The sequence below is a fragment of the Myiozetetes cayanensis genome, unplaced genomic scaffold (assembly GCF_022539395.1).
Source record: "Myiozetetes cayanensis isolate MyiCay16 unplaced genomic scaffold, myiCay2020 scf1, whole genome shotgun sequence".
In the NCBI taxonomy this organism is placed as follows: domain Eukaryota; kingdom Metazoa; phylum Chordata; class Aves; order Passeriformes; family Tyrannidae; genus Myiozetetes; species Myiozetetes cayanensis.
Genome location: NW_026086604.1, coordinates 45901417 through 45919752, shown reverse-complemented (window position 1 = coordinate 45919752; position 18336 = coordinate 45901417). Strand labels below are relative to the sequence as shown.

Below are 18336 nucleotides of genomic sequence, written 5' to 3'. Positions count from 1 at the left end.
GTCTGTTCCAAATTTCTCAATGAAAGTTTCCCAAAATAATGGTATTAGGGAAAGAACAGACTAGGTGCTGCTGTTAGCTGACCCCTTCAGGGTCCCCTTCAGAACCCTTCAAGCTTCTGTTGTCAAATATAAGCAGATCTCTTTCACAGGAGAAGGCTTTTAAAAAGAAAAGCGTAATCCTATTCCAGGCTTATAACTAGCTTTAATACTCTTAACATTTCTTAGAGGGGAAAAAAAAAATCTCAAATGGTTGCTAATACCTTAAAATGTTCTTGTCTAGTAAAGATGCTGATATCTACGGATACTTGCATCAGGTGAGAGGAAGAGAGAGCAGAGATAAAAGAAAATGAAGGGAGGGTGGTTTTTTGCCTGTTTGCCGCTTGAAATGGGCAATGCCTGTATCACTGTGCTTGGACTGAACCCACAGTTGTTACTATAATTTTTAATTTTCTAAAATTTGGCTAGCACAGGTTTAAAAAAACCCAAAAAACAAATCACACTCCTCCCCCAAATAAATGAAGCAATTGTTTTTAAGTCTAATTTAAAGCTATTGGGCCCAATCATATTCTGTATTCTATATTATATATTTTATATCATATATATATTTACTTCTAGCAGTAAAACTGGCTCAGGAATTTGCTTTGAGATTTTAATACACCTTGGTATGTTTTTAAGTAGTTGAAAACAAGAATTTGCTAAAACAAGCATTTTCCTGGACTCCTTTGAAATAAAAGGTTCCAGGATTATTTTTATTATTATTATTAAGCAAATAGGATCTTAGTTCTGGAATTTGCCATTAGATTTACTTCTACCACAAGAGTTTCAAGTTGTGTGTTTATTTACTTGTCTGCTGATTTCACCCACGGGATAGCTCTGTTTGTACTGCAATTATAGGAAGTGCATGCTGTTCTTTAGAGAAGTAGAAGAAGGTGAAATGTCAGTAGAATTTTTTAAAATTTTACCTTGGATTAACTAAATTTCTGGCTAACATGAAATTAATTTTATTTTGTAAAAAAATTATAAACTTTTAGGTACTTTAAATGCTTTGGAAATACTTGTCCTCTCCAGTTAGCATAGAATTGTTTGATGATGCAGGAGGATTCTGCAGAACAAACAGCTTGCTGTAATTCCTATTTGTGACTTCAGTATCTCTAGTCTGATGTGAAATTATTGCAGATGCACTAACTGGGTCACAAGTCAGCCAGCATTTGTTTGTATGGTACTATCTTAGTATCTGGTATTTAAACTTCTATTTCTCCTGTACTAAGCTGTGCTACTCTGTTTTAATCTGATAATTTTTCAATTGATATAATCTCAGTCTTCCCCCTTTTAAAAATTTCCCTTTCTTAACCAATAAGCAAATATATAATTCATATTCTCTCAAAATTTCTGAATCACACTGTAGGGTTTACAACTAGTGAACTAAGACATTAGCCAGTGCATCAACCAAAAAAAATCTCATTGCTAGTTTACTCTCAAGACTAAAATGTAAGAATAAATGCTGAGGACCAAGCCAGACTTTAACTTAATAATGATTTATTAATATTGTTCCTAAACCAAGGGCTATTTTCAGAGTATAATTTCCTTTTCTGAACTATTTTACAACAAGCCACTGAAAAGCAGTTTCCTGCCCAAGAGTAGGATCAATTGTGACTGCTTCTCAGTGATGATGCAGTATGCATGGACAAATTAAGGCAGAGCTCTGAAGTAGCTGGTTCCTTTTTTTCCCACACCTAAAACTTTTGGGTTGTGGGGGTTTTTTTGATGTGTTTTGCTTGGTTGGTTGGTTGGTTGGTTTGTTGTTTTTTTTTTTTTTTTTAAGTACTGTAAAAGAGTGGGCCAAAAGCACCGCATTTACCGCGGCCTCCTCGATGCTGTTTTGGTTTGGAAAGGCAAAGTGCTTTTGTTTGCTTACTTACTATTTTAAAGTCCACTACCTTTGCTTTAAAAAGCGGAATAAGTCCTCCCAGCTAGAGGGGTGCCCTGATAAGTGGCACTGGTTGAAGTCAGAGCTAACTCAAAATTTTTTAACTCCTCTCATATTCGCACCTGTAAATATTTGCATTGTGTACAATCCTGTAGCGCCGTGCTCCTTCCGCGTGTTCCTTAGCTGCCTCCTGGCCAGCATTCACACCTTTTATGAAGGAGTTTTTGCAACTTCTCAGGTTCCTGCTTTCACTTGTTAAGCTCATCGGTACCTTTCAGATGTTGATGTTCGACACATCCCAGCCTCTCCGAGCTTTGCAGCACCTGGGATCTGGGCTGTTCTAAGTGCAGGGTCTCTCGCCCGCTTGGCTGGCTTTGAAACGCCATACAGCGGGCGAAAGACGGAGAAGACATCAGTTCAGCGAGGGGGAAAATTGAGCTTTTAATTTAAAACCTTTCCGACCGAAACAGAGAGCAGGGGAAACAGAAATCCCAGTGCGAGACAGGCGCGCCTCGTCTCTGCGGGCAAGGTCTGGGTCTCGATACCTGCCGCCCGCCAGCAGCCCCGCAGCCTGAAACAGGGAGCCTTCTCCTTCCTTCTTTCCTTCTTCCCCTCTTTCCTTCTTCCCCTCTTTCCTTCTTCCCCTCTTTCCTCCTTCCCCTCTTTCCTCCTTCCCCTCTTTCCTCCTTCCCCTCTTTCCTCCCCTCCCCTCCCTCCTCCCGGCCGCCGCGGCTCCTTTAAGGCGGGCGCGTCCCGCGTCACGCGCGAGGGGAGTGTAAACAGGAAGCGGCGGCGCGGGCGGTGGGGGGGACTCGTCCATGGCCGCCGCCATGAGCCGGGAGCCGCCGGGGCCGGCCGAGGAGGAGGCGCCGGGAGCAGCGGCAGCAGCAGCAGCAGCAGCAGCAGCAGGAGGAGGAGGGAAGGCGGCGAGGGGAGAGCGCGGCCCGGCGGGGAGGGCGGCGGCTGTTACCTGGCGCTGTGCGCGCGGCCCGTGCACTTCGAGAAGGCGAACCCCGTCAACTGCGTCTTCTTCGACGAGGCCAACAAGCAGGTGGGGGGCGGCGGGGCCTCCCCGCCCTCACACGGGCCCGGGGGGGATGCTCGGCACGTCCCGCTGCTGCTCTCCGGGGAGCGGGGTCTGGAGGCTCTCACGCCCGGGTTCGGTTTCCTCCCCTCCCCTCGGCTGCTGAGCGTGAGCCTGGTGGTTCCCCTTCCCTCTGGCTGCTGGCGCGGGACTTGTCATCGTGCTAGAGGCGGTAGATTTTTTTTTTTTTCCTTCCCTCTGTGACAATTTATTAGGTTGAATTTCACCTGCCTTACTCTCGCTGCCGTAAGGTCTTTCTGGAATTCCTCAGAGTCAGCACTTTTCCTTTCTGTTCCAAGCGTCCCAGCATGACCGTCAAACTTTGACACTTCACTGTTAGCTCATTGTCTCTGATTCCCCTGCCACCTCCTTTTCCAATTCCTGAAATTCAATATGATCATAAAAATTAATATTTATAGCTTTACTTGCGTCTCAGACCCGAGTGGCAATTTCTTGGATTTTAGTGCTTTTAAGCATCTTTTCCTTAATATCCCTGTGGGCTTTTGAGCATTCAGCTCCATATAGCTAAAAGATCCACAGTCTGTCATCAGGCTTATATAGATGTGGATACATTCCACTGTCTAATTCCCATAACCATTCTGTGACCTCAGCATTCACAGAGTCAAAACCTTCAAACTTTCTTCCCCATACAGATGGCATGGCTTTGCCGCATGTAGTGGGAACATGACCAGTGGCATTTGGAGAGGGGACAGTACTTCTGCAATGTGTTTCGAGCTCTTGCAAGAAACAAGACAACTTAGGTTGTCTAACCTAAATCTAACCTTTGGCTGAACACCATCTTGTCAACTAGACCGTGGCACTAAGTGCCACGTCCAGTCTTTCTTAAACACCTTCAGGGACAGTGACTCCACCACCTCCTTCAACAGCCCATTCCAATATCTAATTACCCTCTCTGGGAAGAAATTGTTGCTAATGTCCAACCTAAGTCTCCCGAGTGCAGCTTAAGACTATGTCTTCTTGCCCTGTCACTTGCTGAGGAGTTGCTCTTCTCGGGAGAAGAGCCCGACTCCCATCTGGCTACAACCTCCTTTCAGGCAATTGTAGAAAGGGATAAGGTCACCCCTGAGCCTCCTCTTCTCCAGACTAACCAGCCCCAGCTCCCTCAGGTGCTCCTCACAGAGCTTGTGCTCCAGACCCTTCACCCTTCAGATTGGTTGCCCTTCTCTGGACATGCTCCAGCACCTCAACAGTCTCCCGAAACTGAGGGACCCAGAACTGGACGCAGCACTTTTACTAATATCTGACTTAGGAAAATATTAATATGAGAGAAAAAAAAAAAGAGAACAGCTTATAGAGACTTTTACTCTTTTAACTTGCCCAGTAGTTCAGAATATGCTACAAGACTGTAACAGGACCGCTGGAAACCTGTCAACTCTAAGGAAACTTGGAATTCCAGAGGAAGGGATTGATTATTCACACTGAGGAACTGATTATCTTAGTGTGAACTGGCAGATCTGTGGAAGAACAAAAATTGTATCTAGTAAAAGAAGAATTAAAAGCGTGGCTTATAGAAAAGGCAGCACGTTAAGGTTATGACTTTGAATAAATTAAAAATATGCTCACAACTTTTTTTATAGGTTTTTGCTGTTCGATCTGGTGGAGCTACAGGAGTTGTTGTTAAAGGTTTAGAGGATAGAAATCCCATCTCCTTCAGGTAAGGAACCTTTGTCTGGAGATGAAATTATGCAATCTTGGGTGCTTGTTCCTTATCTGCTCTAATTCAGGCATAAAACTTATCCTGTGCAGAACCAGGAGTTGGAGTTGATGATCCTTGTGGATCCCTTCCAACTCAGCATATTCTGTGATTCTGTGGTAATCTTTCAGTTAAGATGGTATGCTTTGCCTTTACTAATTTATAGTCTTATGGTAGGAAAAAAAAGTTAGTAGGCTGCGTCTTCTTTTTTTTATTTAAAACAATAGTGTTTTATTAAAATGTGCTATAACATACAAGAGTATGGGTATTCAGGCTTCTGATTCCTACGGTAGCAATGACTTCTCCAGGGATACAGTTTAGCAAGTTAAACAGAATGAAGTAAACTTAAATGTGTAATTTCTGAATTTTATGCCTGCGATTCAAGCACAATGTACAAATCTACATGCGGGTTTCTTGCATTCTGTTCCTTGTTTAATCTAACTTGGCTTCTTTTCTGCCTTCTGTTTCTTCTGGAAACATTTTTTGCAGCATCTGACAACAACAGTACTTTCAGCTAAATGACTTTGTCTTTAGAAAACTATTATATATATGCCAATGTCAAGAGTGATGGCTCTTTGAGCTCTGCTGTCCATGTGTAAGGAAGTGTTCTTTCACTCGAAGGTTCAGTACAGATGTGGGTGAAACAATTTGTGGTTGAGGTGTGTTTGCTGTGATCTGTTAGGTATTGCACAGGGTCTTCCTGAAAATTGCTATTTTTATTTGACTACCCTTGTCACAAATCCTGAGGGAGTTGAAAATACTAAGAGAACTTCATGAGATTCCACAATTTTCCTGCTTGACTATCTCACTCTCCCTTTGTGTGGACTTAATAACATATACTGGAAGTAAAACTACCTTATCCATGCTAATTGAACTGATGCTTGTTAGGTAAGAATGCATTTTTTATTTTGTTTAATGGTGTGAAAACACCCTCAATCTCTCTTTAATATAAGAGGTTATTCCAGATGATGAGTCCTAATGGAGAAGCAAGTAGGCTTGGGTTAATTAGTTCTGGAAGTAAAGGAGCTGATTGCAGGATGTTGGTGGGTGCCACAGAACTCCAGACTCACTGGGACAGGACCAATAACACAGGTTTGAGTAGTCCCACAAGTCTTCCACTCTCCACACCGCAGGCCAACAGAGCTGAGCATTTGTAGTGACCTCAGGTGCCAATTTGTGCAACCTTTTCTGTGATTCTGTAAAAGATTTGTTCAGGACTTCTGAAGAGTGAGCTGACATTATCTTTCAGTCTGGGTTTTGAATCCATTACTGCCAGGCAACAGTAATAATCTGTATTCAAAAGCATTTGCATTACAGGTTTTTTCCTCTCTCATCATTTTTTTGAGGGTACATTACAGAGTTCTGTTATAAATTATTTCAGAAGATGATTTCATAACTTCTGTTTCTTTCTGTATAGAATGGAAGATAAAGGAGAAGTGAAGTGCATCAAATTTTCCTTAGGGAACAAGATCCTGGCTGTGCAGAGAACTTTGAAGAGTGTGGTAAGAAACCTACACCCTGCAGATAGGGAATTGGAGCTGGAAATCTTCTCCATACACTACTAGAGTAGAAGTCTCTGAGACAGATGTTCAAGAGGTCTGGTGGCTAACAACAGCTGTAGTGAAAAATTCCTCTGTCATCCTGAGAGGCTGGACAGGCAGCATTGCTGTCTTGCTAATATCATCATTTCAGAAAAAAGTTTAAGGGGGAGCCAACTTCTATAAAGAATTCCCTGGCAGGGGTGAAGTGAAATATAGTAAGTCAAGTTTTTCCTCGATATATGTCATCCAAAACAATTTGATGAACTAGTATCTATTCTTTTGTCTCTATGTATGTACCCTGTCTGTGCTTCATAACTGCTAATACACTTAATGGGTGTTTTTGCAGGATTTTTTGAATTTTATTCCAGAAAGCCCTCAGCTAGAATATACACAGGAATGTAAGGTAAGTTAAATGTCCCAAGCTTATATGCTTAAGTGAAGTTTTAATGTTAGTTACACTGGTGGCCTCTACTCTACAGAGAACTAATTGAGATACCTTTCAAAACACTATTGTGGAGTAAATGAGATATGTAGTCACCACTATTTATCGAAATACAGGTGAACAAACAGGTATTGATGGTCCTATAAAAAACTTCCTGGTCCTGTGAATGTAATTCTTTCCTAGAAGGCAGTGGAAATGCTGTGGAGGCCACAAATGTCAGGGTTTGGGAAGGAGAAGAGACAAAGTGCTGATGATACAGAAACAGTGGACAATAATTGTATTAATGCCAGATATGTTAATGTAGATGTTTTATCTAATTTCAGTAATCAGTAATAGTAACCTATGTAGTTTGCATATTATTTTTGGTATTTTTAAACAATCCTTCTAATTTTTTGATGATTATTTTACCAGAAACAAGTACTGTTGTCATTGTTTGGTACTTTCCAACTTTTAACTAAGACAGATTACGTTTTGGAGTAATGGAATGATAAAGTAAATTTTTATACACCTTATTTGCTCAAATGCCTTTATTTCTGTAGCTTTTAAAGTTGAAGCACTGTCTGCTTCATTATTTAGGATTATATGTTTGAGTAAACCATTCCAGCAAAGAATTTATGGTAGTGAGACTTCTGAGTGTAGTGGTAGAAGTAGACTTCTGAGTGAAGTCATGGCAAATTTTTCCTCTTCATTCCTTATTTCTCTCAACATGAGGAACCCGCTTTTCATGTCAGGAATTGGTTGAATTGAGAGTACAGTTTGAACCAGAAGAACTTGGTTTTATCTAGGTTGAAAATAAAATTTGATTGTGTAATAAACTTGTAAATCTTACATGCTGCCAGAAATCCAGGTCATACAGTGCTTGTGTTCATGCGTAGTTTTGGAAGTCTTTATAAAAGCAACTGATGTGTGCTGGGTATCTGGCTGGCCAAAAGTATTAACTCCAGAGACTGGATACCTAAATTGCTTATGGTCTCATGTTCTTCATTTAGTAATATTAGCTTATCTGAATAGTTAATTTTTCCAAGTAAAAGAGTGTTTGTTTGCTTGTTTGTTAAAAGACAAAGAATGCCAATATTCTAGGATTCTGCTGGACGAGTTCTACAGAAATTGTCTTCATCACAGATCAAGGAATTGAATTCTACCAGGTAATACAAATAACTCCCATAGGACATGTTTAGAGATTTGAAGATGTAAATTTGTGACAGTGTATTTGAATTCCTTTCTTCTGTCTCTCTAACTGAGAAAGTGCAGTACAAAAAAAGACAAATTCTGCCATTTGGTTTGCAGACTGCAATTATTTTTTTTGAGAGAGAAGTACTTTTTTGGAGCAGAGCAAATTTGTCATTAACAGGTTTAAAGGCCCTGTATAAAGGAGTATCAACTAAGCCTTGAGAACTCCAAATTAAGAGATGCTCTTGGCTTGTATGGAAACGAGTATTTAAATCTAATGTGAAATACCACTTCATGCAAAATGAATCAGCATTGGGAAGGATGTGTGCATGCGTAAAATGCAGCAAAGAGCAAATAATTGACTAGCTAGTATACACTTCTGCAAATTGGAAGCTTTTTCCTGTATTGATCTCATTGAGTTCCTCTGTGTAACATGTAATTACCTTTGCATATGTTTTTAAGGAAGTCAAATGAATAAATAACCATTTCTGACATTCACAATGAGGGATATGTGAAAACTTCCTAAAAAAACAGTTGTGCACTTCCCAATAGTTTCAGTCCTGGAGCTAAGACGTGATATTTTATGTAATTACTGTTACTATTAACTTGTACTAAAGAAAGTACAAGTTTCCTGCTGATTGAGGGGGAAAATATATATTTAGCACCTAAAAGGATTATGAATGTCAACCGTGTAGGTAAAATGACCAAATGAAAAAAGTATGTTTTTTAAGAGAAGATACTTAAGCCTTTCAAAAGAAGATCATCGATTTATATACTGTTTTAGTTGTTAAAATATAAAAGATTAAGGAAACTGGGGAGCAAAGGCAGCAAACACATTGTAAGAAGAACTTTTTAATAAAATTTCACTAGTAGTGTCAAGCTAGGTGTTTATTATGGACAGAACTTATACCCCTATCTGGATGAGTGGGAAGACACAGCACCTTTGAGTGCATTAGGACTTGGGGATTTGATGTGCATTTCCTTAGCTAGAGTAAAATGGGGCCAAAACTGTAATTGTCAGGTTTCTGATTTTTAATTCCAGCCCTGTAAATGTCCTTACACTTGACTGTTTCTCACTTACTGTTCCTTGCTACTGTGTAGTACCGTTTATGCTGCTGGAGTATTGCTGGTAATATAATGCCAATGTCCTGTGTTTCCAGGTATTACCAGAGAAACGAAGTTTAAAACTTCTGAAGAATCAGAGTATTAATGTCAACTGGTACATGTATTGTCCAGAGAGCTCTGTTATCCTTCTTTCCACCACTGTCCTTGGCAATGTCCTGCAGCCATTCTATTTCAAGGTAAAGGGATGTGTTCCAAACTTTTCATTTTGTGTGCTTCCTTTTCTTAAGCTGCTTCTTCACTCAAGTATTCTGTCACTTTTCCTGGATTTATTTCAAGAGTTGCACATGTTCACATCCTTGCATGACAGTAGGCAAATCTATAAGGTAGTTCCTAGGTGATGTCTTAAAATTAAGTAATTTGCTCTTTTTTACATCCTCTTTGGAAAGAGGTGTGTCCAGCCAAGGTTGGACAGCTGATCTTCTGAAAGGAAAGAAAAAATTGGTGACTAAATATTTTACAACTTAAATGTCTTTCAGGCGGTCTTTTTTTTTTTTTCTTTTCACTTAAATAGGTATTTAGGATTTACTTTTAACGTGGACATTTGCACTCTGTAGTATGATAAAGAAAAAAGAGGGGCCTTTCACTTGTGTATATAATCACAACCTTCTAAATGTGAGTGGATGAAAAACAGATAAAGAAGAAAGGTAGCGCTTAAGAAACATCAGTTGTCCCAAGCACAAGAGGGCTTTGTTTGCAGTATTTATTTCTCATGGTGTTCTTCCCTGTAGATAACACAATTTCTGGGAAAATATTTTTCTTTTTGTCTTGGAAAAAGTGTAGTGTAAACTAGAACCTGTTTTAAGTTAACCATGCAGTTAGATGATTTTTAAAATGAGGAAAAGAACTACAGCATTTTGCTTGCTCACGTCAAATGATTAGGAAGATTTTTTATTGCAGTCTAAGGGAAGAGATTAAAAAGCAGCTTATTCAAGTGGGTTTCCTGGATTGGGTTAATCTTGTGTAGGGTCTGTACTGCATCCTGAAATTATGTTCTCTTAGGTGGCTGGGTAGCCAGCCACTCTGTAGCCTGTCACAGTTTTCTTTTTATTGACTTAGGTCCTTCCCCCTCTTTAATATTTTGTGTGAAGTTGTAGCTTGAAGCTAAATAATTTTTATTTTGTGTTTAGGAGGTAATATTTAAAGATCTCCTGAGAAAGGTACTGTACTAAAATAATATTTGCAAATAGAGCTCTAGCAAAGGAAATACTTCTGTAGTGTTCATACCTCGCACTCAAGAGTCAGTTAATGAGAGTGGGAAGTGAATTTCAGTAGAAGCTTTGGAAACTCTTAAAAAAACATGCTTAAATATAAATTCCATAGAAAAGAGGAAGAGGAGAGAGGAAACCTTGGGCAGGAGCAGGGAAATGCTTTAAGGCAGATTCTGAAGTTATCAGGAACAAAAGGAGATAGTGGCTAGTAGGGACATCCTGATATTTTCCCCAGTAAGCAGTTATTTAAGAGTTGGAGCTGGAAGAGAGAAAGGAGCTTGAGAACTGCCAGGAAAATTTTACATGGGATTTGCATACATAATTAAAATAGAAACATTTTTCGAGCTGAAGCTGATTTTATAAAATCAAGACGTTCATTTTTTAAAAGTAAAGTTACAATAGCAGAAGTTTGTGTTTAGAAGCACACGTTTTGGGGTTGTTTTAGGAAAGCAAGCATAAACCCCTTTCTTTTCGGCTATGACCATTCTTCCTCGTGGGGGCGCTGTCGATACGCATTTGAGGGGAGGCGGCTCTGGATCTGTCCGGTTCGGGTCTTGACAGCTTTTGTTTTGCTGTTTAACAGAGTGGAACCATGGCAAAACTATCAAAATTTGAAATTGAGTTACCTGCAGCACCCAAGTCGTCCAAGCTCAGCCTTTCTGAAAGAGATATTGCCATGGCCACAATGTATGTATCTAACTCATCAGGTCTTTTCATGTGACAGTCTGGGGATGCTGAGAGAACTTTTTCTGGCACTTTTTCTTGTTTTATCAATGCTGTTGCTTTGAAGTGCTTCAGTTACGGCCTTGCACAAAACATCTGAACAACCTCTTGGGGGAAGGTGGGGAGGGGAAACAAACTGAGAAATATTACATGACATAGTTCTTGATTAGTACAGAAGTTTTGAGAATGTTTCATTTATTAATTGATATTCTGATAGAGGAGTTGTTCAGAGATGCCTGACTTGCATGAGTGTAGGCCATGCATTGTGATATATCAGGTACTGTTTTAGTCTTTCACTTTTAATTAAACAATTACCTGACTTGGTTAATCTCATCTTTTCTTTTAGGATAAAATGTATGTCCGTGTCAGACTGGTAGAGCTCTTAATTGAAAATAATGCTTTAATCCTGTTGTCTTGTTAGATACGGGCAGCTTTATGTTCTGTATTTGAGGCATCACTCGAGGACTTCCAACAGTACAGGAGCAGAAGTAGTCCTCTATCACTTACCCAGGTAAGAGCAGAATGAAAATCATTAGTGGTAATTCATGTAGGTGTGAGAGAGTCATGGCTTAACCCCACCTGGCAAGTAAGTACCACACAGCTGTGTACCCAAACACCTCTCCCTCTCTCCTCGAATCCCTACTGGGAGGGGAGGAGAATCAGAAAAAGGTAAAAACTCATAGGTTACAAACAGTTTAATAAGTGAAATAAAAACTAGCAGTAATGAAAAGGGGCAGGGAGGGAATAAAACCCACGAAAAACAAGTGACGCACAGTAAGTACAATTGCTCACCACCCAGCCTGTCCACAAGCAGCAATCATCCTGGCCAACCCCCTCCAGTTTATAGACTGAGCATGATGTCCTCTGCTATGGAATATTCCTTTGGCCAGTTCAAGTCCACTGTCCTGGCTGTGCTCCCTCCCGGCATCTTGCACACCTGCTTGCAGGCAGAGCATGGGAAAGTGAAAAGTCCTTGATTTAGGGTAAGCACTGCTTAGCAACAACTAAAACATCAGTGTGTTATCAACGTTATTCTCATACTAAATCCAAAATACTAGCACTGTATCAGCTACTAGGAAGAAAATAAACTGAGTTCCAGCAAAAACAGGACAAAGAGACATCTGCTTTTATAGTCTAAACAGTCCTACTGACCAGTTCTCATCTCTGTTTGTTTCCATAGAGAGGGGTCCTGTAAGAAGACACATATTTTAAAGCTGAACAGAACTGGGAAGTTTGCACTGAATGTGGTGGATAACCTGGTGGTAGTACATCATCAGGATACTGAGGTCTGATTTATTTATGTTATGTTATATAAAAGTTACGCTATAATGTTTAGAAGTTATGGGCAGGTATTAGTAACACTTGAGAAAATACTTTTCTATGTTGCCTTTGCCAAAAGCCAGAGTATTTGCAGGATCAAAACTATAACAGTATAAGAGATTAAAATTTATTCTTTTACCTTGTTGGGCTATCATTTAATCAGGCATGTTGCTAATGCCTGCATTTTCATACACTCATCTTGCTTCTTGTTAAGTTTCCAATGATATTCTGCTGCTGCACTGTGTAGGCTTTTAAAGCATTGGAGTTAAATTGGATACAAAGTTATTAACCCTGGGTCACTTCTCATATCACAAACATGCCAAGTATATGTTTCTATAACGTTAACTTATGCTCAATTTGGTTTGAAGGCCTGGATCTGTAAAAATTTGAATGAACACAAACTTTCTTATGCATATGATAGCATAGGTAAAACTTGCTTATCTGTAGTCTCAGGAGGAAGGCTTGGTCAGTGGTAAAGCTAAAGGGCTACTTTGCTCATAACTTGTGGAAAGGCTTTGGCTTCTTGTATTATCTTTTCTTGGCATGTTACTTCCTTAGGATGATAGAAGGGTAGATTTAGATTTGATACAGGGAAGCAACTCTTTACAGAAAGGGTGGTGAGACCCTGTAACAGGATGTCCTGTCCCTGGAAGTGTTCAAGGCCAGATGGAATGGAGCTTTGAGAAGCCTCATAAGTGAAGGATTCTCTACCTATAATACATCCCTTCCAGCCCAAACCATTCAATGATTCTAACAGAGAATACAAGATGGAAATGTGAAAAGCAGCCTGAATGCACATAACTGGGTGGTGATTCACATTTGTGAACACTGATTTCCTCTTTTTGATTGCAGACTTCAGTTATATTTGACATCAAACTAAGAGGAGAATTTGATGGGTCCACTACCATCCATCAATTTGTACTTCCACCTCGATCAATACAACCCTATCAAATACCTGTAGCAGGTAAAACCACTATATAATGAATATCCTAACACTTACCAAGAATATTTAAAACAGCTGACACAAGTGCTTCAATTTTTAGGATGCTGATTACTAACGTTTCAGTTAAACATATTTGAGAGGGTCAGGGAAGAAGAAGGTAAGGAGTAATAGAGCATAAATTTGTGTTCCAAATGTATGCCTAAAGAGTAAGAATTGCTGTTTAAGGTGCATACTTCCCATCATACTTTGCTTTTACACTTGAAAATTGTTGACTTTGGGTTTGTTTTGGCCACAGCTATAAAAATTTGAGTGTGCTCAAAAGCACTTTATGCTTTTCTGGCTTAAGTCACAACTATGTGACTTTGGAAGTTAAAAAGGCTGAAAGACAATCCTTGGTCAGAATCAAGTTTGAGACCAGTTTAGAAGTTACACCATGATCGGTGTTACACCTTCAACACTTAGATGATTCCTTATGGATTAGCTTTCTCTTTTCCTGTCCTACAAGTGTAGCAGGTAATTACCCTCAAGCTGGAAGTAGCTAGAAATAGTCTGAGCATCGTTTCACTAGCAGCTGGTAAAACAGCAAGGTTCCCGTTGTAGAAGAGATAGATGCTTCTGTACAAAAAGATTGCACCTTAAAAGCTCTTTCACATGTTAGCAAGTATGACTCATATATATCTGCAGGTGTAGATTTGTATTAAACAAAAGCTCAGAATGTACAAAGAAACCGAAGTGAATCCATATAAACACAGCCAATGGAGTCAGTGTATTTAGACTTATAGTACTAGAGCTGGAATAGTTCTGCATGTGTTATTTCCCTCAGCTGGAAAACCAAACAGTCCTGTTTTGAAGAATGTGTTTGCCTTCTCAGTGTCAGATTTTCTTTGTAGAACATCTGGCTACACAAATGGATCTCTCTTTTTGACTGTGTGCTGCAATGTTACAATCCGTACTTGCCTTTTCAGTATAAAACTGTAGTTAGGACAGCTTCCAGAGTAGTACTGCTCTTTTTTTTTTTTTTTTCTGCAGGTCCAGCTTCTGTGACAAGTCAAGTTCCTGTTCCATGTAAACTCTGTATCCTTTAAATTCTCTCCAACTGTAGGAACCTCAAGCATGGAAGAAGCTAGCATTTATTACCTTGACTCCTTAAGTGCAGCTTTAGCTGATTATGCATATCTACTTCAGGATAAAATAATGTCCTTCATAACAGTCATAATGCTTTCACAGTTGTAAATATTGAAATCTAGTATAATACCACATTTCTTGGTCATTTGAGACACATGTATGAGATTACTGAATAGGTACACCACGAAGTTGAAGATGTAATTCCAAGAATGTGATTCACAAACCTCACAAGTGACAGTAAATGAAAGTGTGTTAATGGGATCTGCTTCTGTACAGCAATGTGGATTCAGTAGCAATAGTAGACAATCAATGTTAATATGAACGTTTAAACTTTAACATTTAGATTCTTCTTCTTGGATTGTCTTTCAACCTGATATTATCATCAGTGCAAGTGAAGGTAAGTGGTGAGCTCTTGGATTTTACAACATTCGGTGTCAGAGTGGCACTAGTTTATACCTTCAGTGCATAAAGCAGCTTAAAACATGACTGATTAGGTACATCTAAGTTGGTGGCTCTTGGTAATGATAACTGAGGATGACATATTTTTACTACAACTTTTCAAGGGTAATGCTGCTCTAAAACACAGGCAAATAAGTGATAATCTAGATGTGTTTTTGTTAAAAGGTGGAAAAGTTGGATGCCTAGGCTATCCTATATAAGGCAATTTACTTTGTTTTACTCTTTCAAATCAAGGTTACCTCTGGAGTCTTCAAGTGAAACTTGAACCTGTAGTTGACCTCTTGCTAGATAAAGGAAAACTAATGGATTTCCTTCTCCAAAGAAAAGAATGCAAAATGGTTATCCTGTCTGTATGCTCTCAGAGTAAGTTCAAATGCATTATCTGTATGTTCAAAGTACAATAGTGCTTATTCATAAATACTCACCCAAGACAGCTGGGCTGTTCTTAGATCTAAGATCACCTCTGAGACCAGCTTGGTCCTGTAGGGTGTCATTTGCCTAGACCACCCTCAATCACCATTCTAAAGGAATTCAACAGCATTAAAGAGTTCACCTCCCCAGGCACTTTAATTCAGATACATCTGACATGATTGAAAGTGTTTCTTAAAAAAAGTTTAAAATTTAGAGTATAGATCACCTTTTGAAAAAGGCAACATTAAAGTCCCTGGTTATTTCCCCTCATAGTTCTTTTTCTCTTTTCAGTGCTCAGTGAGCCAGAAAGGGGATCACTGTCTGTGATTGCAACTGTTTTTGACAAACTGAATCATGAATATAAGAAGTACTTGGAAGCTGAGCAAAGCTATACTATGGTAAGCCACGTTAGCTACAGCAACTTACAGTCTGCTGTGCAAGGTGCACCAAGACCTCCACTTAGCCCCTGGGTGGCAGGTGCTGCACAGCTCATGTTCAGCAGGATGACTAAAATACCCCAGCACTTGAAAGCAGGAAGAAGGTAGAAGCTCAAAAAGCAACTTTGAATCAGTAACAGCTACCTTAGTTTCCAAACTACTGATCTCACTGCACACTGTATCACTGCATAAAATACTCAGCAATTACTTCTGTTACAATACCAAGTTCAAGCACTCCAAGTACAGCCACACACAAAATCCTTCTGAATCTGAGGGCTTGCATCAGTGTAGTAAGTTTGATTCATCTCCTGGCTTTGAGGTGTATAATAGCAGCTGTATTTATATAACTTTAAAAAGCGGGTTTAAATGTAATACGAAAGCCCCACTGAACAGGATGCATCTAGTATAACATTAATTTCCTCCTTAATATGTTCATAGTTATGTTCAGAGCAGAAAACTAACTGTAAATCTGAGTCTGACTAGAACTGTGCTACAACACTAGTTTTCTTTCTTAAAAATGTTTTTCTTCTAGGTGGTAGAAACAGGCCTGAGTAGAAGTAATCCACTCCTGAAACGTCCTGTCCGCACTCAAGCAGTTATTGACCAGTCTGACATGTACACACATGTTTTGTCTGTATTTACAGAGAAGAAGGTAAGTCAACTTTAAGGGCTAATTTAATTAAGTAATTTGAAGGGCTAATTTGGCAGCAGGCTCAGAGCAGCCAACTTAAGCTGACTGCTTGAGATAGACTGCAGAAGGCTTTGTCAGGATTAGGGTATTTTGATGCCTATTCTTACAGGGTTGTCATTAACAGAGAAGCTATGCAAGGTCCACCTAACACTTTCTTCCTTGTCCAGGAAGCACCTCATAAGTTCACTATTGCAGTCTTGATGGAATACATTCGCTCTCTCAACCAGTTCCAGATTGCAGTTCAGGTAAATCACTTACATGCCAAGTATATTGCCCCGCTCCATGAAATGGAGTTTTACTCCAGTCTTGGTCACCTGTCTCAGTCCTATACAATACTGCCTTTTTTGATTGTAAAAACTGGTATAGAGACATACCTTTGATGGTCTTCTTCCTGCATTCACAGCACTACTTGTATGAGCTGGTCATCAAAACCCTTGTTCAACACAACCTGTTCTACATGCTCCATCAGTTTCTGCAGTACCATGTGCTCAGTGACTCAAAGCCTTTGGTATGTGAGACAAGTAGCTTCAGTAAGATGGTGATGGAGGTGGGAAGTCCTTGTAATTTTAAGATTATTTCTGGTTTTCCTCTAGGCTTGTCTCTTACTGTCCCTGGAAAGCATTTACCCTCCTGCACATCAGCTCTCACTGGACATGTTAAAAGTAAGCATTTCTGACTATAGTAACTCCATGTCACATGTGGGTTAGACTGGTCAAACACCTTACCTGACCAAGCTTGAAGTGACTAGCTAGCATCTCAGTCATTTGCATTCATTAGAAGCATAATCTTACAGCTGTGATTGACTTCACAGAGACTTTCCACAGCAAATGATGAAATAGTGGAAGTTCTGTTGTCCAAACACCAAGTTTTGGCTGCCTTGAGATTCATCAGGGGTATTGGAGGACATGACAGCATATCAGCCCGCAAATTCCTTGATGCAGCAAAGCAAGCAGAGGATGACATGCTTTTCTATACCATATTTCGATTCTTTGAACAAAGAAATCAGCGGCTACGAGGAAATCCAAGTTTCACACCAGGTAAGCGATAAGCAGTTTGACCAAGATACTCAGTTGTGCAAACACAACTAAGATTTGTTTTGCTTCCAATCGAGTTGAGTCTGTATTAGAAGATAAAACTCCTGGTACATTTTAGTCTATGTTTAGGCTTACCTTTAAGCATTGCTCTGAATTAACTTGTCTTGCTCCTTTAGAAGGACTAGGAGTAAAGAGACTGAGCCAAGCAGAAACTTGCAGATTAACTAACCTGTTTGACTTTCAGTTGCTCTCACTGCTCAGCTTAGTAGAGCTATTATCTCCAATTAGTGCTTTCTCCTGAGGTCAGCAACTGGGTCAGGAAACCTCTCAGTTCAGTTGCCTGTTTCCACAAATTACAAAAATTCAGGGTCTGTTTTATAGTACAGTTCCTCCTCCTTTAAAAGCCAAGCTAAATTGCTTGCATCAGCAAGATGTTTGTAATCACCTGACAGTCTGTAGGCACAGAATCCCTCTCCAAGATCTTGTGTGGGGCTCTCGTGGATATGAATCTGCTGGTTAGGTACACAAACTAGATCAAGGAATTAAATAGATCAAACAACTGCTTCACCACTAGAATACTAGTCACAGGACTGGAAATACCTCAGTATTCCACTGCTTTCTATTTTTTAAACTCCTGTACTCAAGAGCATTCAAGAATTAGTACTAATAAGGTAACCGAAACTACACAAAAATCTTCGTTCTGTTTTTGAGTTGGGAAGTGAACGTTAACTTTTATTTTGTTGCCCTTAGGTGAGCACTGTGAAGAACATGTCACCTTCTTCAAACAAGTTTTTGGAGAACAAGCTCTCATGAAGCCCACAACGTTCTGAAAAGACTCTTCCACTGAAATGTATAAACTTAATTTATTGCATTTAAGTAGATTTTTGAACTACAAAATTGCTATTTTATAATAAAGTATATACAAGACATTTTGGCAAATAGTACTAAAAATATTACAACTTGTGATGGCTTCCCCCTAAAA

General features: G+C 39.6%; 1 protein-coding gene across 1 annotated transcript; it reads left to right on the top strand.

Moving 5' to 3' along the window:
• The first annotated feature begins 2745 nt into the window (after positions 1–2745).
• Positions 2746–18283, top strand: RMC1 (regulator of MON1-CCZ1). The gene is given in 21 exon segments (XM_050307300.1): positions 2746–2845; positions 2848–2978; positions 4610–4686; positions 6143–6227; positions 6613–6669; positions 7767–7853; positions 9039–9179; positions 10795–10898; positions 11356–11445; positions 12115–12220; positions 13107–13218; positions 14227–14271; positions 14666–14719; positions 15016–15144; positions 15484–15590; positions 16162–16281; positions 16488–16565; positions 16724–16828; positions 16914–16982; positions 17132–17357; positions 18105–18283. Coding segments are annotated over 21 exon segments (2103 nt in total). The 3' UTR covers positions 18185–18283.
• Positions 18284–18336: the final 53 nt, after the last annotated feature.